The sequence below is a fragment of the Lampetra fluviatilis genome, chromosome 19 (assembly GCF_964198595.1).
Source record: "Lampetra fluviatilis chromosome 19, kcLamFluv1.1, whole genome shotgun sequence".
NCBI classification, from domain to species: domain Eukaryota; kingdom Metazoa; phylum Chordata; class Hyperoartia; order Petromyzontiformes; family Petromyzontidae; genus Lampetra; species Lampetra fluviatilis.
In genome coordinates this window covers 11,821,051-11,845,465 of record NC_136293.1, presented here as the reverse complement: position 1 = coordinate 11,845,465, position 24,415 = coordinate 11,821,051, and the positions used below count along the sequence as shown (strand labels likewise).

The following is a 24,415-nucleotide window of genomic DNA, read 5'->3' as shown; positions in this document are numbered from 1 at the left end:
GATGGGTGTGCCCGTGGCCTGTAATCTGCCACCCCGCGTCCCACAAGATTCAGAGTTGTTACGATGCTGAGAATCCCCGATCACGGGGCTGAACAAACCAGCCGTGAAATGGTGTCAGCTCGAATTAATAACACACGAAGCAAAAACAAAACAAACTCTGATCCTATCATTGTCCCGGGGCCTTTATTGTCAATCCGAATATCGTTGAATTTTGAAACAGTTATTTGTATGAGGCAATTAATATCGTGTCTACTTCTGTGAGCTACACATTTGCGACGTTATTTTTGCACACAGTGAATATGCGATGTTGCAGCTGAATACCAAACAAAAATAGATAATCAACATAAAACATTACATGTCATAGAATACTAAAGGCTAAACTAATTCGTCATTTGCATCGGTAAACTAAACGAGAATGCTTCAAGTAACTAAAAGCACATTACGAAAGTTAATCGACCTCACACGAATGTTAATTGACCATAACTTAACCTTGCCAACACAGCGCGACAATTTTTCATGGCGCAATTCCAACAGCCACACAGCTTCGTTACAATTGTACGACGACACACGAGCCCAAACCACACCGACTGACTCGATGCTACAAACGTAAAGATCTGTTAGACTCCACAATCTGTGTGTCCGACATGGCCCACATTTAAATATCTCTGATCAGGAGTGGCTTTAGGCTGCATTCACCCACCACAAGGTGTTTTACAACGGGTCATGATTTCAATACGGGTCTGTACGTCCAATGCAACCTTCAAAGGGTATTTAAGAGGCCGTAACATCAATGACTTGCGCACACAAATGCATTTTGGCCTTACTGGAAATGTCTGCATATCAACAAAAAAGCACACCCATGCAAAAATATATGAAAATAAAAAAAAATTTAGTCCATCAGCCTAGTGGATTTCCAGACCAATATTATCAAGCAACTGTTGCTTAAGCAAGCAAATCCTGGGCCAATTTCGACACTTTGGGTCCCATCAGCAGAGAAAGGCGTGTTAAGCAGAGGCTGCTGGATGACCAGATGATGTTGCAAAGAGCACTCCATCCAGATCATGGGGCCCCGTTCCTAAGCAAGAAAAGCGATTCTGCACACACAGTCATTTCGCGTTTCCAGGGACCATTATGAGTGAACAATAAGTCCTCTATTTATGTTGAGGATGCGTCCCTGGAAAATGCGGAGTTATGCGAAACAACGTAAATCGAAACCTCTTTAACCATTGACTTAATTACATGATTTTAAGATACGTTCCTGGGGGTCATGTTTTGGTCAAAATTTGCAGAAAAAAACATGAAGGACCAAAAAGAGGATACCGAAAAATACATCATATAACAAGTTTAAATGAATTACATAAGTTAATACATACAGAGTCCTCACGAGAATTGGCGGTGGTGGAGATTACATTTCGAGGCTTGGTGTGATGTAAAGGCGAGTACAGTAATCCAGTATGGCAACAAACTGCTGACGCCTAAGTGGCCATGGCGTGGCGTGTGGTCAGATTCACTGCCCAAAACCACTGCGTTCTTTCTTTCAGTTTCATCACAAACAACGTCGGCAGTGAATCAACGCATTTCTAATTCGGATTACGTTCCCCAATTCGTTGGCGACGTTGTAGTGAAACAACGCAAAGAGCAACGTAGATCGAGGACTTGCTGTAATGCGCTTCAAGCTTTCGATTTTAAACGGAGTCTAAAACAAAACAAAAACAACCAACCCATGAACCGCGTGACCGTCTGTACTCGCCAAAGAGCTCCGGCGCGAATAAAAGCACACGCACAAGCGCGCACGCACTTACTCGCTCACGCACGGAACTGTCAGTCAAGCTGCAGCGTCTCTCTCGTCCCAGCTCGCACGACGCGGGCTGGGCAGGTAAACCTTCAGTGTGCGCGTTGCACACAAGCCACGACGCAACGGTGCTTTGTTTCCGTTGCGTCGGTGCCACGTGCGGTTGTTCGCATGGCACCACCACCGCCGTCGTCGTTTCCGTGTTTGTAAATTTTATAAAACACAAAAAAAACCCGGCGAGTTTGACCGAGCGCAAGGCGAACAGGAGACGCGAGATAACGCAATGTGTTGCCGAGCCAGTGAGCGTGAAATGAATACACACATACGCACAGAAACAAATCTAGGGGAAATAACGAAAACCACACAACAACCCGTGGCTGCTGGCAAGAGGACAGAGATGACCTTGACGTTTTTGGCTAATTGACCATCGGGAAAAAATACGTTTTAGAGCGAGGGAGAACATCTTGTAGAGGGCGTAAGGGGTGGGGGGGCGCTGAGGTGAGGTGGAGGAATACAGGAACCACACCGAAGAGAATTTTTTTTTAAATTGGTGGTAACGAATGCGCAAGAAAGGAGATGGGGGGGGGGGTTGAAGGAAACCCAAATAAGATTGATTTGGTGGGAAACGAGGAGGAGCTGAGGGGGACTTGTGGAAGGTTCCAGAAAGTGGGGGGGGGGGGGGGGGTGAGATACGGGGTGTGAGTCGAGAGCTCTGGGCTCCTGCAGAGGAAAAGTGGCAGTAGAACGACCTCCCAACACGTGTGTGTGTGTGTGTCACTGAGCGTGCGTCACTGGAACAGTAACGCTCCCTTACTCGGATGCCTCATGTTGATTCCCTTTCATGTATGAGGGAGTGAAAATATTCTTTACCCCCCCCCCCCTCTGATATAGAAATCCCAGGTTTGTATATGTTTGTTATTTAACCGGTTATTCAATATTCTATGTCTGGGTGATTATCGTGGGTAATATGTCTGAGTGGCTCAGCAGCCGAGCACCATCTCGTAATTGGTAGGTCGCAAACTCAAATTGTGGTCAGTGGTCGACTCTTGCCCTTCATCCATCCAAGGTGGACAAAGTCAGCATCATTTTGTGGGAAGGTCAACAGTTGTCCTGTGGGAACACTCACGCCCTGCCACAAAGAAACGTGGAACTCCCACCAATGTCTTAGAGATGTAAAAAAAAGAGATAACTAGTGCCCCATACCTAATTCAGAGGGAAACCATTCAGACTTTTATTACAAATTCAGATGAAGGGGTGGGGGGGGGGACACACCTTGCAAGGAGAGCGGCTTAGCCATTGAGTGTGCAGGCGGTGCAACTGCACCGGGATTCACAATCCAGAGGGGTCCAGGCCAGTGCCGGATTGTCCTAGTAGCTACTACATAAGTGTAGTAGCTACTAGGACACGTGTAGTAGCTACGGGCCCGCACTATCAAGGGCCCCGCGCTAAATGCTTTCAAGCTATCAATTCCGGTTCAGTGATTACGCACTTGCTCTATTACTATAGTGCTATGCCACCTTCAACTTTTATGTTTAAAGTTAGGGATTTGTCGTATTATCTCGGCTGTATAGCAAATGAAAAAGTACAATTACTTTACTATGCAAGTTAAAAATGTATGTGTTTTAATATTTAAGTTTTTATTTTATTTAGGGCCCCTTTACAACGTATGCTACAGGCCCCGCACTTAGCTTCATCTGGCACTGGTCCAGGCACTGAGCATCGAAGAGAGAGGGGGGGGGGGTCATTGGACAGGGCCCCCAACGAATTCCTCGCATCAGGCTCCCGTGCTGCGAATAATTTAAACTTGTTTTTTTCCGACCTACGCTAATATATCTGTTGAGATCGTTTTTTTTTTATCATCGCTTGCATACTTGAACCGGGGCCTCTGATGTCAGCGCTGGTAAGATTAGAAAATGATCACAACAAAGGCGTTCTCTCTCCGTTTAACGACAGCAACTGCTGGAAAGCGTGGAACCAAATGATGCTTACCCCAGCAACTTTGCATCGGGACAATCGGTAACCGGCAATGAAACGCGACCTTTCCAGCCTCTGTTCATAACCTGCATTCCCGTCCTCATTGCGATACGCAGGGCATCGTAGTGACGACACCAGCTCAGTCTGCAGCATGCATTGTGCTCATCATCATAACAGACTGGCGTATTAATAGCTTAACCAGCCGCGAGCGTTCCAAATATGTGCACAGGCTTGATAGTGGTATTCAAGTGAACAGCAACTCGAATCAAAAGACCTCGAGAGTCGTTTGAAACATCTGAAAGTCGAGCTGCGTGTCACCTGTACTCACTCACGCGGCACAAGCCCTACAGCCAACACCTCACCTTCTCTCTCGTGCCGAATGTTTAAGAAAATATACACGGTGCTGAGTTTTTTTTTTATAAACTTATATCCAGCGAAGATTATATTACAGGAAGATAAAAAAAACAATCCCACACATTTCCATTCGCTTGCCTTGGTTTAAACAAAAAAAACAAACTGACGGCTACGTTTCATCGATGAAGGATTTACATATTAAAATAACGTACTCCATGTATGGACGAGACGGTTCAAGACACGGCAATTAAATTATTTCATTCGAATGTACAGAGATTATACAAGTATCGTGCTAGTCAGGAATGATCATCATCATCGTCGTGGTTATCATATACACGTGTGTGTGTTATTTTAAAACACAGTTTTTTTATTCGCAGTACAGATCATGGGCTATTGAACAACGCATATTACACAATGCTTACTGCTGCTGCTGACACTACTACTAACAAAGATCAAAGATCCCCCGTATAGCCTTAACAGACTGTAGGGGCAAGTGCTGTTAGCGGGCATCTATGAAGGCCAGAACGGCACACGAGGGGGTGGGTTGCCAGCACCACGCCCGACCGCCTTTGTCTCCCCAGTGGCGATGTTTACTACACACCGCACAAGGTACTCATTTCAGGCTGAGTCGACCTAGGGGAGGCCCCGGACCGGTTCAGATAATCGTCACTGGTGTTGTTACTACTAACGCACACATGTACAGCGGCCAGAGCGCTCACGTGATCTCAATCACGAGCTCTGCGGTGGAGTGGTGGCGCAACGGTTAGCGCAATTGGTAACGAACGTGGCAACTTGAGACTCAATTCCCGGCCGGGAGCCAGTACGAGTAGAATAGCGATGGGTTTAACACGCAGGAGTCGTAGTCGTAGTAGGCTTTCGCGGCCAAAAATGATCCATAAGCGTTTTATTTGGGTTAGATCGCGTAAGTAGAAATGTGTCGTTAAACTCACCACCACCCGACGCGGCCAATTAGTAATGTGTCATGTATTATGGGGTTTACTCTCCAACACACCGGTGTGCTGGACTAGTAACGAATTGGCATGTTTTGTTTACGTGACAAACCTTACTAATTGGCTGTGTCGGGTGGTGGCAGGTTTCACGACACATTTATATATTTACTCGATCTAACCCAAAAAAAAAACTCTATTATGGAATCGCGATGTTTGACCCGGTCCTGGGCACCGTCCATCGCCTCCACCAACCCGGCCACACCGGCGTGGTGAAGTTTGGGTCAAAGGACCGCCGTATCGGACACCGCACGGCAGAGGTCGCAACCGGGTACCCGATACCCGTACCCTACCCGTTACCCGGCTACCCGTACCCGGCCAGGTACGGGTAGCCGTTTGCGACCCTGGTGCGGCCGGGTACGGGTACGGGTAGGCCGTGAGTCACTGGTGAGTCACCGTTTGTCACTCATTTCGGGTAGGGTACAGGTACGGGTAGGGAACGGGTACCCGTACCCGGCCGGGTACGGGTACGGGTACCCATTTGCGACCCTGGTGCGGCCGGGTACGGGTACGGGTACCCATTTGCGACCCTGGTGCAGCCGGGTACGGGTACGGGTACGGGTACCCATTTGCGACCCTGGTGCGGCCGGGTACGGGTACGGGTACGGGTAGCCGGGTAAGGAATCAAAACCCGTCTGCGACCTCTGTCGCACGGGAAGCCCTTCATCCAGCACGATATTAATTGAGGCGCTGAATTTTAATGTCAACTAATTACGAGACCCTGTTAGTCTTGAGGAAACGATCGCAATGATCAGTTTTCATTCACATCCACATTTTTTTTCCCTCTCCTTGGAATTCTTTTTTTTTTAAACATATATACAAAACACCATCCCCCCAAAAGATATCAAATTGTCCACTTGTGCTCTATCTGCTGCGCAAGCTTTGCAACGGGACATCGAGTGACGTGTCGTGCTTGTAAAGGTACCCTGTACGTAGGACACAGAGCACTTCATACACACAAACTCCACTCCATTCATCGTAACAGCCAGGCCAGGTTTTACCCGGCAATGGCCAATGCCGATTGTATGTCTGTATGCTGAACTTCTTTCGCACCGTGCGTAGCAAAGCGTGCTAATCGGAGGTGCGCGGAAAAGACAAACTAAACACAAAAATGCCGGGGTTTAGCCGCGAGTTTCCTCTGCAGTGCAAAATTATGATTATATACAAAAAAACCCTCAAATTTGGTCCTGTTAAATGACGCATTCATGGTTTGGAGTTGCATGCCACTCTTGATAAATTGCCAGTGATCAAAAAAATGGACAACTAAACACAATAAGCGGTTCAAAAGAAAATGGTTTTCCACGGAGCGATTCGATTCTCCTGCGAGAATCTTTTTTTCTCTTCTTGCCGATCCGCCGTAACAAATCAGCAGTCGGATCGCGCGGCAACTAACGCGAGAGACGTGCATTTCCACTCGGATGACGAATTAGTTCGATTGTTATTTTACGAGACAAGCTGCACACGTGACCTCCTCTTCCGCTCTGTGGGGTCCATCTTTATGCAAGCCTCCCGCAACAGTGGCGATATTTCAAGACTTAAGATAACTACGATTTTCTCGCGAGGGTCAAAACGTCTCTCACTTAAAAATAAAAATTCCACCGTACCCCCCCCCCTCAACTCGTTTTCATGGACATTCATAGCCCCAGCTTGCGCTGCAAAGCATTCGTATGCCGAATATGTAACGCAACGGTTTAACTAAGAAATGTCGCTGTTAAGCTGATTTCTCGTTCGTTCGTTTCTCAATCCGCTTGCCCCGGCTGAGGGTCGCGGCGGCAGCGTGTTGAGTAGTGGCGGACAAACCTCCCGTTCCCTGGCGACAGACTCCAGCTCTTCCTGGGGTATTCCCAGGCATTTAAGCGACGTAGCGCCGCTGGACGTGTCTTGGGCCGGCCGCGGGTTCGTCGCTGTTAAGCTGCTTATTCAAATCGAAATTTATTGGGCTTAATGATGGACATGCGCTGACACGAGGTCAACATATTCCAATTTAATGCCGTGACCTCAACTCTCTGTCAATGGTGTGTGGCACAAAAAAAAAGTCCAATTAGTTTAAGAAGTATTTGTATTCGTGTTGATGACCGTCTGGTATTAACCTTGACTGTGGCTTGTGTGTGAGCCACGGTATATACGCTAATATATCAGCATTTCCAGATTGCTTTCGGTCAAACTGCAACGGCAGGTGTTTAAGAAGCCCGACTCTGCTGACGCGAGGCGCTGAAGGTCAAAACTGGATCAGAGTTCGCCTGTTTAATCAGCGCTGCTGGAAATCATTAGTTCGGAAGGCCAGAAGTCTGATGGGCTGTAAAGAAGTGTATATTACATAGAGGAATGGATTTCCTGTCCATTAATTACATGTCATCCAATATATCCTCTGCCAGAGAGCAGAATCTTGTGCAGTTTTTGCATTAATTCCATTTGAATAATTCTTACTTTGTTTCTAAAAATAGCAAAGGTGCCGCTGTAATAGTCTACGGTATAATTCTGGAATGCGAGACGTGGATAAGGACACGTGCATCAGGCAATGAACACAAATGCTTGGGCAGGACACGTCGCTCGGACGAGACCGGTGGCGGAACGTCGGTCAGAGAGCACTCACGGAGATCGAACGATGAGATGATGAGATAAGCTCGCGCTCAGGAGCAAGATGGATCGTGGCATTACGGAACCAGTTACGGCAATTGGGAGGCCTTCATCTGGCAGTGGATAGACCGTGGCTGACGATGACGATGATGATAAATCTTGGGTTAGTGGCTGCAGTTAATGGAGACAGCGCATTGCTTACATGTGTGGAGCAAAGAATATTTGCTTAGACTGCTTTCAAATCTGCAAAAGAGCATCACTTTACTTTATTAGCATTTAGTGTTAAATGATCTCGCGTGGGAATTTAAATAGAACGAATGGCGCACTCGCGCGTACGTTCAAATGTCTCAAGGAACTGCAGCGCAAAATGATGTTAATAAATAAAGTGAGTTTTAAAATGAATATTAATTTGTTCAAAGAAGTTATTACGTCTGGGCATTTTTATTAGTAGGGATTGTATTATTATTCCAAGTCATATTGCAAGGACTATAATGTCCACACACGTGTGCTTTATATAGCCTTGTGCTTATAAATCCTTACTATTGTGTGTCTATAAAAATGTCTCTTTAATGTATCAACGCTTTTTGATACACATTTTAACATCCAATGATCGTCGTCTGCATTTCCCCGAAGCGCTGAAATTTGTATTGGTGGAAATGGAAACCCGAAATGGATTTTAAGCCAAAAGGAATAGTGCTTCAAAGAAACAAACTGGAGTTCCCCTTCTAAAAGCACAAACACTGCGCTATGGATTGGACGTGAGAAGTGTAATCAATGGTGATACATGCATGGTATGCTGCATCCACACTGCCACTCATTATAATTGACCAGCAAAAAAAGTCAACACGATTTGAGAAGGTAACAATGAGTTCATAGCTCGCAAAATTCAACTTCATGTTAAACCTTGTCTCTATCTAGCAGTTGCGTAATGTAGAATTTGGACAATTATATAAGTGACACGCATTGTAAACAATACGAACATATTGAAAAGTTTATGTCCACCCACCCTCATTAATCACGCGGAACGCTTCCAAGTGTCACGTGGTGCATGTGGATTGGTGAGCGTGGGGTGTCTGGTAAATTGTACCGGGCGAGTATCTGGTGAGTGGTGAGCCTCACGTTGAGTGTCCGGTAAGTGGTGAGTGTGCAGTCCATGGTGAGTTTTTGGTTCGTGTCGGTGTCTGCTGTGAGTGGTTAGTGTCTGGTTGGTGTCTTAAATGTGTGGTGCGTGATGAGTGGCGAGTGTCTGGTGAGATGCTGCGTTTGGCGAGTTGGTCTAAGGTGAGCGAGCGAGCGAGCGCGTGAGTGGTGAGTGTCTGTCGAGCGCGAGTGCTGATACATCATCGGCCTTGTTATGAAGGAGAGGCACGTAGTGACACGGGCAAATCACGTTGATCAATAAAGTAACACATGTGCGGATTTGCATTCCTATTATCCCAGTCTCAAAACCTATCACCACGATGGCATTGTTCACCGAAACAATTTGGCTGACGGGAAGTAAAAGCTTGCCAAGGACAGACCGCGCGGTGTGATGCAACAGGCATTTTGCGGCAAGCTTGGAAGAAGCGTTTCATGAAGGCGTTTAAACCATTAAAAAAAGAAAACGACCGACAATAAGCGTTTTGTGCCTACATGTTTCTTTTCCAGAGCGTGGAGTCAGCAGTCCGTGCCGTGGGTTCTGAGTCGGCTTTCTTGAGCATCGCCTCAGCTTCCGAATTCTGGAATCTCCACAAGAATACCGGCCGTCTCGCCACAGCACCCACCACCACACTAGCCGGCACAAGCCCTGGCCGTGCCACCACCGGCTCCACCGGCTCCATCTGCGCCATCACCACCACCGACATCAACAATCGCCTCTAAGTGGCGGTGGCGTCACCACGGCGCTTGTGCCATGCCAGGTGCACTTTGAGGCCACGCGAAGTGTCCAAGGCTCACCGACAGGAGGGGTCACGGTACAGATCTGGGTGTTTACGCACGTATGTTGAACTTCTTTCCCACCGAACGTAGCCAACCGTGCTAATCGGAGGTGCAAAGGGTTGAGTGAGTGAGAAGGCTGGCAGATGCACCGTCTGTGCCACCATCACCACCAATATTACCATCCAGGTTTCCCAGGGCTTCGTCGCCTCGCGGACTTCCCACCGCCCCGAGTGGGTCGGCGGCAAGAGCGGTGTGGGAGGAGTGCTCAGCGGGTGGTCTGTCGGTGACGTCGCTGCCGCCATCACTGCCGCCACCATCACCTCCGCCACCATCACCGTCTCCACCATTACCGCTGTCACCGCCACCACCGCCACCATCACCGCCACCATCACCGCCGCCACCATCACCACCATCATCACCGCCGCCACCACCACCGCCGCCACCATCACCGCCGCCACCATCACCGCCGCCACCATCACCGCCGCCACCATCACCTCCGCCACCATCACCGCCGCCACCATCATCGCCTCCACCACCGCCACCATCACGGCCGCCACCTTCACGGCCGCCACCATCACGGCCGCCACCATCACCGCCGCCACCATCACCGCCGCCACCGCCGCCGTCTCCACCATTAGCGCTGTCACCGCCACCATCACCGCTGCCACCGCCGCCAGCACCGCAATCACCACCGCCATCACCACTGTCACCGCCACCATCACCGCCACCGCCACCACCGCCACCATCACCGACGCCACCATCACCGCCACCGCCATCACCGCTGTCACCGCCACCATCACCACCGCCGTCACCACCGCCACCGTTGTCACCGCCACCATCACCACTGTCACCGCCGTCACCATCGCCACCGCCGCCTCCGCCCTTGTTGGGTGGCCCACAGTGAGGGCCGTGCGACGCCGCGGGCTCGTACGAGTCGAGGAAGTAGCAGATGCCCGGCACGTCGCCGGGAAAGTTTGCTGGAAGCTCTCGCCGCGACCGTGGAGTGAAGCGGAAGCCGTCGTCACCGCTCAGGAGCCTTTTGACAACAGCGGCAGCAAGTGCAGCGGTGGAAGCGGCGGGGGTCACTCCGTGGCGCTTCGTGCGTGAGCGCGGTTTGTGAAGACGCGCTTCAGTTTACGCTTCGGGGCCCCTGTGATTCTTAATATGCCTGTCGAAGGTTTTTGGTTTTGTAAATAACGACGATGGGTTTTTTTCCGTAAGATGATACGAGGGACTGCTTGCAGAAAAGCGAGCGTACGTAATATGTAATCAATGAATCCAAGCACAAATGAATGCAATTGACCAAACATCCACATTTAAAAGGACCCTCGTGAAAAAATTCTCATGACTCTGTGACGCCTGGATAATCAAATGTCATGATTATTATTACTTGTAGAGTGCCTGCTATGACATACGAATCGTAAACCTGGACACTGAGAAAGAAGATAGAACCAAGGCTGAACATATGTAAAGCAGCGTGGAGAGGTGCATGATGGGAATTTCAGAGAGACAAACTGCAGGAACACTTTGATTTAAGAACAAACACATAATTAGAGAGTTCACGTTTGGCTAGTGAATAAGAGCGAGTGGGCTTGCCCAGGACACATCACCAGAAGGGATGGCAGCAGATCGACAAGACTGGCGATGGAATGCCGGCTGAAGCAGGGAACATGCCCGACGGGACGACCACTGTGGAGAATGAGCAATTAGGTTGTACGTAGGAATGTGGAACTTCTTTCGCACCATGCATAACCAGCCGTGCTAATCGGAGGTGTGGGGGAAGTACAAAAAAGCAAAGACAAAAAGCAGATTAGCTCATGCGCAGGAGCGAGATGGATTGTGTCATCACAGGACCACAAGGAATAGCGATGGAGTGGGGAGGCCTGCATCCAGCAGTGGATAGACCATAACTGATTATGACATTGGTGAAGCCGGGCCACACCGGGGATGGTCTTCTGCTTTCCCTCATTATATCGCTCTTTGCCATGAAGTGTCTTCATTCACAAGTTTCTACACCATTTTCTTGGTTCTTTCGGTAAAGTCACGTCCTGAGGACGGCTGCTTGCGTTGTGGCCGAAACGTCGTGAGAATTGTTTTATTATGTTTTATTTTTATTATTTTATTACTTCCCTTCTACGTGACTTTACCGAAAGAACCAAGAAGATGAATCCCTGCAGTCACGAAAGCTTTAAATCGAAATTCTACACCATTATTTCTCTTTTCCTCTCTGCTCAGCATTCCCCCACTGCCTCACACTCTCCCTACGATCACTCCTCTACTTCAGGTATCCCCGACATTGATGAGATACAGTCGGGACGACTGATTTTTACTCAATTGAACAATTTCTCTCATCGACATTTTGCTCAACTATCTTATTATAGGATGTGGGATTGTCCTCTCCTCGTACTGCTGGACTCTGGAACCCTCCCTGGCCATCTAATTTCCAAAACTTCAATATCTTTGCTCATTTGATGAGATCAAACAAAAGGTCGGAGTGGCTCAGAGGTCAGGGTACTTGGTGGCACACTGCTGAGGTCCTGGGTTAAAATCTAGGCAGCCACTTGCCCAGATTTCAACTCCAAGTTTAAGCAAGTTGATGGTTTTTACCCAGTCACCAATTGCTGTACGAAATCCATCACGTTACATTGGGTAATGCACTTAATTTGACTGATTTACAGCTCTAAGAAGTGACAAATGTTGATTTTACTATCATGCGACAATCCTATCTCACAGTAGAGTGTGTGGTGAAATGCAACCGTGACTGTGTAAACGATGAAAAGATCGCTTGAAGGATTTTTAGTGAGAGGTCTTATAAAACCATCTCTTCTGCAGCCATTCTCTGACACATTGGGCGCACTGCTCTGTGAACTTCACAAATTCCTTCTATTTCTCATGACATGATGCACAGAGTGCAAATGGAAAACAAAAAGGAAAAAAATAACCGAAATATGCTTTAAAAAAATTGTTTGCCATCACATTTAAGGGACCGAATTGAGCTACTCCTTTCCCTCTTAATCATAGAGCGTTGCCGGCTGCTGCCGCTGTTGCTGGTTCCGTTTTGGGCTCGGCTCTCTGGTGGTACGCCGGGCCACGTTTCGGTTTTTTTTGCTTCGCCTGGGAGTAAGCTGGAGTGCCCGGAGCAAACTCACCAATGCGTGCACACGATGGGAGAGCACTCCCACACAAGAAAGAAAAAAATTAACTCGTAAAAACAAAGTTTTTCACTATAAATCCTTTATATGCGTGGCATAGGTTTTATTTTATTATTAATTTCTGTTTTTCTTGAGAAAGAGTTTCATTTTTATCATATTGGTATTTTAAATTAAATATGAAATTTTGTTTTTTCCTAAAAAGACAGACTCGTTGTGCGTGACAATTTATTTTCGTGAAAAATTTTTGCAAAAAAATTTTCACGAAAATAAATTGTCACGCACAACGAGTCTGTGTGCAAAATGTCAGCTCGATTGGATCACGGGAAGTGGGTTAAAAAACGACCGAAAGATTTGCACGGTCGTAAGCGCGCAAGCAAGCAAGCAAGCGAGTGAACTTAATATAAAGGATTAAAAAAACCCATCAGACAGCCACACAGCACGACCACGAAGACAAACCTGCGTGACCGGCACGCTTTAAATTATCTCCACATTGCACTTCACGGGACTGAGACGGCAGGGACCCCTCCCAGGCTCGCTCACCGGTGCGTCGTGGGGCTGACGTTCACGCGGCACGGGAGGCTGCCGGCCTCGAATCGGTTTGCGAGCGCCACGTTGTTCCCGAAGAGGCAGTAGCGCGGCATGTTGACCCCGACCACGCCGGCCAGCACGGGACCCGAGTGCAGCCCGATCCGCATCTGAGGGACGGCCGGGGCACGCGTGCGAGTTAGGGATGCAGTCTTGCATCACCTCCTTGTGATTTACCCATCACCTGCGACAACCAGTTGGTGGGATAGTGCGTATCCATTGCTGGTGCTTAGAACAAGAACGTTGTTTTTAACGGGCAGTCTTGAAATGTCCTCAATTAGTTGAAAGCCCTTTGTCAATCCGCTGTTGGGTGAAGGCCTCCCCGCGCCACGTCAGTCGTGGGGGGTTATTTGACCATACTTCACCATATTGTTTGGGTCTTTCAGTAAAGTCACGTAGGTAGAAAAAGAAAAAATAATAATAATAAAAATATCACGACGTTTTGATCGCAACACAAGCGGTCGTCATCATTGTTTCCTGATGATAATCGCTTGTGTTGCGATCGAAACGTCGTGATATTTTTTAAAATTATTTTTCATTATTTTTGTCTATCTACGTGACTTTACCGAAAGACCCACATAATATGAATTCCTGCAGTCACGAAAGCTTTAAGTCAAGATACTTCACCATGTTGGTCAGTGCGGGTTGGGCAGGATGGCGTACCTCCAATTTGCGAGGTTGGCTATGTACTGTGTGAAAGAAGTTCAAGATACATACGTACGGGGCGAGGGCAGGTTCAGATATCGCTCGCCACCGATGTTAGCCGTGGTCGTGGTGCATTATGCACCATAGTAGTGGTGGAGGATGTCAATAACACGATTATAGCTTTATGGCAAAATCATAATAATAATTAAAATTTAAATTGCGAAATTCCATCCTAGGATCCCAATGCACAATGCATGGAAAGCAGGAAACAAAACCAGAACCAGCGCACCGACCAATCTAAAGAGGGAAAGACACTTTTAAGAGATGGGTTTTCAAAGAAAACTTAAATATATTTACCCTTAACAGCTTAACCAGATCATCACCATTGTCACCACCACCACAGCTATCATCACCATCAATTAATGATTACAAATTGTTGCAAAGTATTAATTGAGCCCTGGAAGATGACATGAAAGTAATTATACAAATTAACCCATATACGTAATTCCTTTTATTTCACGGAAGAAAAAACGATGAGTCTACATTTGTATATACGCGTAAAAAACCCATCTAAAATCCCTGGGCAGGGCTATAGAAATCCACAGTAGCCGAGTCAGCACCCCCTGCTAAGCCGGGTTCCATTCCATGTTTCAGCCACCTGTGATTAAACCAGCTTCACAAACATAGCGAGTTGATGGTCTTAACCCAATAGCCAACAGCTACGCAAAAAAAAAAAATCCCTGCAACATTTCACTTTGATTTTCACTTAATTTCACGGATATGCAGTTCTGAGACTAAAGTTGAACTTCTTTCGTGCCGTACGTAGCCAACCGTGCTAATCGGAGGTGCGGGGGAAGAACAACAAACTAAACACAACGAACGCAGTTGTAAAGAAATGAGTTTTCAATCTAGATTTAAACGTGCACAGCTCCAGCGGCTTCCTGATATCGAAAGGAGTGTTCCAGACGGCCGCAGAAGCGCATCGGAAACGACGCAATGCAGTGACCGTCTTTGTTCGATGCTGATGGGATGGATGACCAGAATTTGCACGAACAATGAGAGGGAGGTAAAGAGCGTAACGTGTTACAGGAAAAAGTATTCTGCACCGTGCACCTCAACGCGTCGCGTGCCCAAAGCATAACGCACGTTTCCATGTCAGACAACAACAAAAAAAACCTAAAACCACGTCATGTTTTCGCGCGTGATGTGTCATTCCCCAACGCACCGAACGCAGCGTCCCCCGTCGTTATATTTGGCTCGGCGTAATTTCGATTGAAAGCTTTCATGACAGCAGGGATTCATCTTCTTGGTTCTTTCGGTAAAGTCACGTAGAAGGGAAGTAATAAAATAAAAAAAACATAATAAAATAATTCTCACGACGTTTCGGCCACAACGCAAGAGGACGGCTGCTTGCGTTGTGGCCGAAACGTCGTGAGAATTATTTTATTATGTTTTATTTTTATTATTTTATTACTTCCCTTCTACGTGACTTTACCGAAAGAACCAAGAAGTTGGTGCCGCGTGTTTGTGCGTTCGCGACGCGCGTGGCGCTCGATCCCTCGGCTGTGCGGTGGTGGTGGTGGGGGGGGGGGGTTGGTGGGGGGCGCTGCGTTGGAGACGCGTCACCGCCTCGCGCTCCGCCGCAGCGATGGAGGAGTGCGCGCCCGGCCTCTTTGCGAACCCCCTTGGAGACCTCCTGGCCGGGCGAGCACTCGCAGCTAATACACCTTCACGCTTTCTCAATCATTCATAGCAGCGTGCCAAGGCTGTTGCGCGGTAGCGTCCGCCACGGACTCCGGAGCATTCGCGTGGGAACGGTGAGCGCGAGAACAGGATTCGATTTCGAGTTAAAGCTTCGGTGACTGCAGGGATTCATCACGTAGAATGGAAATAATAAAATAATAAAACATAAAACATAATAAAATAATTCTCACGACGTTTCGGCCACAACGCAAGTAGCCGTCCTCGGGTGGAGAACAGGTCTGTCGAGGAAACAGAGTCTGAGGACGGCTACTTGCGTTGTGGCCGAAACGTCGTGAGAATTATTTTATTATGTTTTATTTTTTATTATTTTATTATTTCAATTCTACGTGGCTTTACCGAAAGAACCAAAAGATGAACAGGATTCGAATTTAGGCGCAGGCGATGATGAAACTTCGCGTGTGCCAAGCTCCGTTTACACATTTTTCCTCTACACCCCCCGCCTATTCCGCCTCCCCCCTCCTCCCCTACTAACTCCACTCTGCCGTCTCCACACGTGCAGGAAAAATGTGATATGAAAGCAGCACTTTTTAATTGAAAGACAAAATTACATGGCTGTGCAATGGAAAAAGCCAAAACTGTGTTGTGCACAGACAGTTTTTTGGTACTTTGGCGTGGCGAATATTAACTCCCTTGCCTGGTATGCGGGAGATTGTGGGTTCAATCCCGACCGTGACGCCTGCATATTTGGAGTTTGCGTGTTCTCCCCTTGGTCGCATGGATTTTTCTCCAGGTCCTCTGGTTTTTTCCTCCACATTTTAGAAACGTGCGTTTAGAGTATTTGGCTGCTATAACTTTCCACGTGATAAGCCACTTGGTTGAGCTACATAGCTCAGTGGGCCTTACCTGGTCAAATGAAACATTGTTTTAGTTTCGTTTCAGTTTAATACACGGTGGCCAAAAAGCCAGCGTACATCGGGCTATTTTATATATTTTAATACGGGCATGAAACATTTTTATTGTTCATTCTTCAAGTTCATATTTTACATATTATCATGATTAATATCTATTTTCGTCTTCCTTTTCAGATGACATACATATGGAAAGAAAATTTACTCAAGATGAACGAGTTCAATTAGTTTTTATGATTGCAAACAAGGCCGCTGTAATCTTTTAAAAAAAAAGTCCTACATTCATTTCAAAAGAGAATTCATGCATGTATTAATGTTAATGGAAGTCAGTGTTAACATTGTTAAAACAAATGAAATATCCACATATGATGTTAAAATATATACAGAGACTCTGTGTCCTTCCTTTGGGCCATTCTGTATAATAATAATAATGTACAGCCCGATGTCAATCCACAGCTGGTTTAAGGCCTCCAGTCACGGGCGGTTGTTTGACCACATGCCACCGTGCTGATTAGTGTGGGTTGGGGTTCAGGGTCATAGCTGGCAATCCCAAGAAACGGCCAAGATATTACAATATAACAGGACCCTGCGGGGTGGGCTGGTAGGAATAATACTAATACCGGTACAGGGATATCGACCGGGTATAGAGGAGTTAAAAAGAAAATGATTTGTGCATGGGGGGTGAGCGATGACGTCCTCACCCCCCTCCCCACTGACCCGCGCGCCCACAGAGCAAGGATTGCAACAGGCGATGTCATTGGCTGGGCCGGATGCGACGGCCATCTTGTTTAGTTCATTTAGTTCACGGATCGCAGGGGGAGCGTGCGGCCATCTTGTCGGACAGACGGACAGTCGGACGGACGGACGGACACATTAATCTATTGGTGGTCTGGTCCACTTCGTTCCTACCAGTATTACTCGCCACTGATGTTAGCCACGGCTGGGAATTAAACTCACAGCAGAGATGGGAGAATGACTCTGCTGTCGATACCCCCCGAAATGAAAGGGAAATTCAAATTAAACACAGCGGAATTGTCTCGATCGAGGTGACGTAAAGGGCATTTTGTGGCAGATCGCATTACCCATGCCGAACAACGATGGGATGAATTTTCTGCCACTTTGGGTCCCTCCTCTTAGGCATGCCAAGGCTGGGATAATATCACGAATGAAACACAAGGTGGGTTTAACATGTAGTGGTACGCTTTTGCGACCAATATTATCCATGAGAGGTTTTTTGGGTTAGATCGCGCAAATATAAATGTGTCGTTAAACCCACCACCACCACCACCCGACGCAGCCAATTAGTAAGGTTTGTCAAGTAAACAAAAAAGGCCAGTTTGTTACTAGTTCAGCACCCCGGTGTTTTGGAGAGCAAATTATAAATGCTGTGAGTTCATTCTCCAACATACTGGTGTGCTTAAATAATAACTAATTGACGTGTTTTGTGTACGTGACAAGCGTTACTATAATTGGCCGTGTCGGGTGGTGGCGGATTTAACGACACATTTATATTCATGCGATCTAACCCCCCCAAAAACCCTCTATTTCGGAACACAAGGTGACTCGTCCAAGAATAAACAGACAAGACGAGAATGGATCTTCAGCCACTTCAAGATGACCCCACCCATCTGTGGATTAGGGCATTATGTTTAATTTTTATTATTTTATTATTTCCCTTCTACGTGACTTTACCGAAAGAACCAAGAAGATTATCAGAAGTGTTAACATTTATTTAAAGCACCTTGTATATAATTATTGCTGTGGAGTTGATTTGACAACAATTGAAATTGGGTTGGTCATTGGCTGTTCAGACCCCTTTAAAGCCCAATAGCCTCCCCCACCCCATCCCCACAATGACTCAAATCCCAACGTAATCACACACCGGCTGGGCGCCGTCTCCACATATAAATAGGGTGCACTCGCGCCCGTGCACTCACCTGTAGGTTAACTCTTCAACGACCGAGAGCTTTGCACTCGAAGGAATTGTGCGCCGGAGCAATCCACTCGCAACATCGGCACATTTTCAACGCTCGTCTTTGTGACATAACGGCAGTCTTCGTCAAGGTTAATGCAAGGTCAAATACACCACCACCATTGTTTTAACCAATGAGCGAACGAAAAATCCATCGATTGATTAAATATTGCCCAGCTTGCCAGTGAGAGCACCGTGCATTGCCCCGTTGTCGTATTATCACCAAGGCGTGATTCATGACAGAATATTCTCAGAGTGCCTGGTAGCCTGGAGGTGACACGTGCCTTAGTAGTCACAGGCACAGCTATACGGGACGTGGTGTGCCGGGTGCAGACAGATGTATTTTCCCGGGGGTCATCAACCCAGACCAGGCCCAGGTGGAATTAAACCCCACTTGTCGCATCACCAGCACTCAAAAGAGTTAATAGCTCTCCCATGCCCCAGCAGAGCTGCTTCAACCTGCAGTTCATGTGGCCTCTGAGATCAGCTTGATTTGCTACAGTGCCCGGATTTCGTGACCTTCACAGCTGTACATCGCATCGCAAGGGAGAGGTGGTGGTGGTTGTTGCTCGCTAATAGTGATTGCCCCAACAGCCTGTGTAAGCTACAGGGACGAGAGAAAGCTGGGAGGGGAGGGGGGTCGTTGCATTGGGTGGTAGTGGGGGCGTGGTGGCGTGGTGGCGTGGTGGCGTAGTGGCCTAGCGGTTAGCGCGTTGCGCTACAAACCAGCGACGATTATCTGAACCGGCCTCCCCTAGGTCGCCACAGCCTCAAATGAGTACCTGGTGCGCTGTGTAAACATCACCACTGGGGGAGACAAAGGCTGCCACGTGCAGTGCTGGCCGCCCACCCCCTCGTGTGCCGTGCCGGCCTTCATAGGTGCTACTCTCTAACAGGACTTGCCCCAACAGTCTGTTAAGGCTACACGGGGGGGGGGGATCTTTGTCTCTGGTGGGCATGGTGGAAGTGTGGCTGGTGGGACTCCAGGCAGAGTTGAAAAATCCCACCTTGATGGGCTCTCCGTCGGGCGTGAGCACCTTCTGCGCCAGGTCGATCATGCGCAGGGCCATCCAGGCCACCCGCTGGGCGTGCTCCGCGCTCGGCTTGTGCAGACCGCCCGCCACGCAGTACGCGTCTCCGATCGTCTCCACCTGCACGCTCGCACCGCGCGGTGGAACCACTCGTTCGTTCAATAGGACGCGTTACCGCTCGGGTCGCCACCCTCTCCGGGTTGTCGCGGTACGGTGCCCCTTCTCAATGTAGCGCAATGTGGCCACGTGGTGGGGCTGGAAAAGGGCAGCACAGCAAGATCCACTGTTGTACTGTACTATGCTCCCACATCTATGCTCCCCTCCTTCACGAATTCGCACTGACCAGTGCGGTGAAGTGTGGCAGAGAGATCCTCATCCATCAAAAGATTGACAAGAGGGGCTGATCATGTAAATTGTGAGCTTAAGCACCAATATTAATCAATCAAAGTATTGTTATGCATAGCTTCCACTTGTGGTGTTCCCATGATCGTCCGCGTATTTGACAAAGCTGCTGGGACATTAAAGTCTGTTTTGTAACAATGCCTCATTCAAGATGACCCGTGTGTCCGTGCGTGCCACTCAGATAGAGCTGTGGGTTTCATTTTACATGCGAGCTCTCCCCTCTTCTGGCATTTTGAGATATTATTCTTCCCATGACATATCCCGGGTTTGTGTACCTTGTAGGTGGTAAAACTAATTTAGATTTGTTGGGCCTGGCGGACAGGGGCAGGGCACTGCACACGGTGCGAGACTGCAATTGCAACCGTGGCCAGACATTCATGACATCCAGCAAACAGCACTACTCCATCATCTGCACGCCGGCTGGTAATTTGCAATGATTAATAGTCATTTACAGACCTTTGTCCATCCACTGCTGGATGAATGTCTCTCTTCCGGTACCAAGTTGGTCGTTGGGGGGATTGTTTCACCATCCCATCAACATGCTGTAAAGTTTCCTGACACGAACAGTCACTAGTATCTAAGATCCACGTCAGCAAACAAGAGCTGAACATTGCCCACGGCTGTGTGCTGGAAATACATGGCAATGGTGTCAAACATTGCAACTCGAGAATTTCCCACATGGCTGTGGTACCTTCATTAACCTTTCACTTTGCGAAGGTGTTCTCACACCATGTATGATCCAATCACCCGAACCCAATTTGGCTGCAAAGTAAAACGATCAAATCTGCATTACTATTTAGCAAAATAAATCTCGGAATAATAATATAATAAATTAATCGGTCAGTCATATTTGCTGTGGACATCTCGCGCTCAGTTTATTTACAGAACGCCGTCAGCATTATCGCCGTCGTCATCATCAAATTAAACTAAAATTATTACAATTTTACGAGGCAAGGCCCACTGAGCTATATCGCTGTTTTTCAGAAACGACCTGGCCACAAATGATCGCGCTACGAAGTGGCTTATCACGTGGAAATTTATAGCAGCTAAGTACTCTAAATGCACCTTTCTAAACGTGGAGGGAAACACCTGAGGAACCCAGAGAAAAATCCACGCGACCACGAGGAGAAAGACACGAAAACTCCAAATACACAACAGGTGTCAGGGTCGGGATTGAACCCACGGCCTCCTGCGTTCTAGGCGTGTCCGTTAACCCCATGTGCGCGCGTGCGTGCCCGTCAGGCAGCTGTTCAAGCGCGGACAGGCCTCCCAACAACGCCACGGCGATTGTCAGCGGCGTGTCCCGTCAATTACTCGACAGGGGCCAAGCGACGAGGCTCACCGGGTGGGCCTGACGTGCGTGGGCGTGAGCAGTCACCGCCGCGTGCTCGTGCAAGCATGCATCGACTCGCGGACAAAAATAGCGTGCCCGCGCAACACATTCGCAAATCTCCGAGCGAGAGCAGTAGTTGCGCCGCAGATATATTGGAGACGTCGCCGAATCCTCAACTGGCCTCCTATGCAAGCCGGGTGTTTCTCCCACGGGCCAATGATTGTTTGACACAATTCTAGGCGTCACAGACTTGGGCGACAGCATCGCATTGTGTAGTCACATTGCAACGTCGTTGAAACGTAACATGCGTAAACGCCGCACGGGTTTTTGTTCACAGGCGCTCAGTGGTAGAGTTTGACTGTAAGATTCTTCAAATAATCGATAACTCAACGGCCATCGGTGCACTTGCTCTGCTTCCCATGTGTGCCGCTGTTTGGGATGTAATGGCTGGGGTTTGGTGACATCATTGGCATCATCAGCCACGTCACGTTGCACGTGGCTTGCAGGGAGGCAGGTGACATGCTTCAAGGGGCCTTAGTAATTATCCACAACTTCAATTTTTTTAGATTAACTACCCAGCAGCTTTGAATATACGTTTACACACTCTTACTTCCCAATAAAATGGATTGTTGTCACATTATGAACACAATTGCTTTTGTTCCATAGCATATGCCCTCATGTTTTTAACCCTTTAATGAACACGTTTAATGTGTTACATTTTCAAGATCTCGGTGTACCTCGCAAAAGAGATGCGCAGTCTCAACGAGCTCTTGTCTGCATTAAAGACTGCTTACAACTAAAGCTACATGTTCTGCAGTTCATTACTTGCTTTGTTTCGACTTCAGCTCTGCGTCACCTCTTAGCTGGAGCATCGCCACATGAGTTGAGTCATATTAATGCCGCGAGCCGGAGTTTGGCAAGATACGTGCCAGTGGTTTTTTTTTGGCACTCGGTAATATGTGCAACCTGCGCTGATTTGTCAGGCAGCTCTCGGAGCCGTGGGTAATAATGCTAAATTTATTTATGAAAAAAAACATATTTACAAGAACAATTTGTCAGCATGCAGAACAAAGAAAAGGTTGGCAACATTAATAAGGACATTACGCACACGGCAATGCTTTCTTGCACGTGATAGATGCAGACGCTGGAAATTAGCTGTGAAAATTTCATTAAGAATGCGCGGTTTCGTCTTTGCATGAAACTGAATTCCAGAAATAGAAGCTAAAAATACACCGAAAAATGGTTGATTAATAAAGGAATGCAAACCCTTACCCTTGTTCTATTACAAAAGACGTGATCTGAAAGAGAAACGTGATATCGAGAGAGGGCCACACCGGCTGTGCGAATGCATACTTGCACTCTTAACATGAGTTTGCAAATAAGAAAACAGCGCTTTATTTGCCAAGCATTTTGAAGTACTTTAAATAACTGTTCAATAGCTTTCACCAGCTACATAATGCTCGGGGTACCAGCCTGCTGTAAGGCTGGTGGAAAAATCTGAAGTGAAATGCCACTGGAATGGACTTGAATGATGACCAACGGCTCAAAGCAATTAATTCCATCTCTGTAAAATCTCAAGCCCTGGGTTTTACTGCAACCGCGCACCTTATTGTTATTCAAGAGGCACGATAAAAAAAGACAGTTTCACATATCGCAGCTGTACAAATTTACTTGCTCTATAATTAATGGTGATACGCGAAGGCTGTGTGCAGATGCGTGCCGACGTATCGAGCCTGCCACGGCAATGGATCAACCCCTCTGATGTGACACGGGGGCATGCATCAGGTATCTGCGGTTGTACCGTATAGCTCTTCAGTGTTCCTGAAGAAGCTCCTATCACATGGAGCGAAACGTCGGACATCATGCCGAGTGACGTGCGGTACAACGGCAAAACGCAGAGAGCTATCGCATTGATTTTCTCGGCACGCCATTGGGCGTTGAAGCTTGATGCACCAAATTAAGACATATGGTGCAGAATACTGAACTCTGAGGCTGGGCAGGTGCATCTCGGCTATTGTGTCTGAGTAGGAAGTGGCCTGTGAATACAAAGCAGCCAGGATGCTCGAGTTGCCAGCAAACAAAAATAGGCTTTACTGAAAATTCCAAACCATATCTGTGTGCGTTAGATGCATATATACATATTGAAAATGTAAAATATATCTATCAGGAATGTGCGTAACAGGCATGCCTCTGGAGTCAGTGCGGCGCCTCCTGGCATGGACAATTTATCTTGCATTCCCTGCCAGTGTAGTCAATGTTGTGTGCATGAGCTCTTACCTGATACTACAAAGGCCTGTATTAGAGTGCTGGGGTGGAGCTGCGGCGCAGTCGATAGCGCGCTCCGATCTACACCCGGCAAGCCGAGTTCAATTCCTAGCCACGGCTAACATCAGTGGTGGCGAGTGATATCAGGGCCAGTCCTGGGACTTCAATTCACCAAACATGCACCGACCATCTTGGAGAAGTATGGCCAATTAACCCACGTGACCAACATTGCTTGGGGATTCTAGATTTGAAGCTTTCGTGACTGCAAGGATTCATACTCTTAGGGTTTTCGGTAAAGTCACGTAGGTAAAAAATAAAAAGTCATATACATAATAATAGAAATAAAATAATAAGTCACAGCTGTGACGGTCCCACCTGATTACGGAGACTTGTGTTGCCTCCGAAACGTCGTGATTTATTATTTTATTACTATTATTATTTCTATATTTTTTTACCTACGTGACTTTACCGAAAAACCTAAGACTATTGCTTGGGGAGGCACTCATCCAGCAGTGGACTAAAAAAAATGGCTGTCACCCGTACACAGTCACAGCACTAGAATTCTCATTGCTTGGCCACAATGGTGTACGCACGATCGTGATAACGGGTTACACTCAAATCCCCCCCGGAGCGCATAGCTCTTTAGACGTGTCCACGCCACGTAATTACTGCACAGCGCGACGTCCCTCAGGTGTTCCGGAGTCGCACCTCTCACAGTCAGCTCAGTCTCACATCCCTCCCCTCTTAAGTGACTCACCCCCCCTTCCAAACTAGGGCAGCATTAGCAGCAGGCTCGG

At 47.6% G+C, this 24,415-nt stretch overlaps 1 protein-coding gene across 3 annotated transcripts in view; it reads right to left on the bottom strand.

Annotated features, from left to right (window-relative positions):
* Positions 1–9,631: 9,631 nt before the first annotated feature.
* Positions 9,632–24,415, bottom strand: part of GUCY1A2 (guanylate cyclase 1 soluble subunit alpha 2) — a 43,811-nt gene continuing 29,027 nt past the window's right edge. For all 3 annotated transcript variants that reach the window (XM_078865075.1, XM_078865076.1, XM_078865077.1), the window contains exons 8-10: positions 19,595–19,738; positions 13,314–13,468; positions 9,632–10,657 (exon numbers count right to left, since the gene is read on the bottom strand). In XM_078865075.1, coding sequence (XP_078721201.1) covers positions 9,721–10,657; positions 13,314–13,468; positions 19,595–19,738 — 1,236 coding nt within the window. In that variant the 3' untranslated portion in view covers positions 9,632–9,720. The remainder of the gene's footprint in view (positions 10,658–13,313; positions 13,469–19,594; positions 19,739–24,415) is intronic.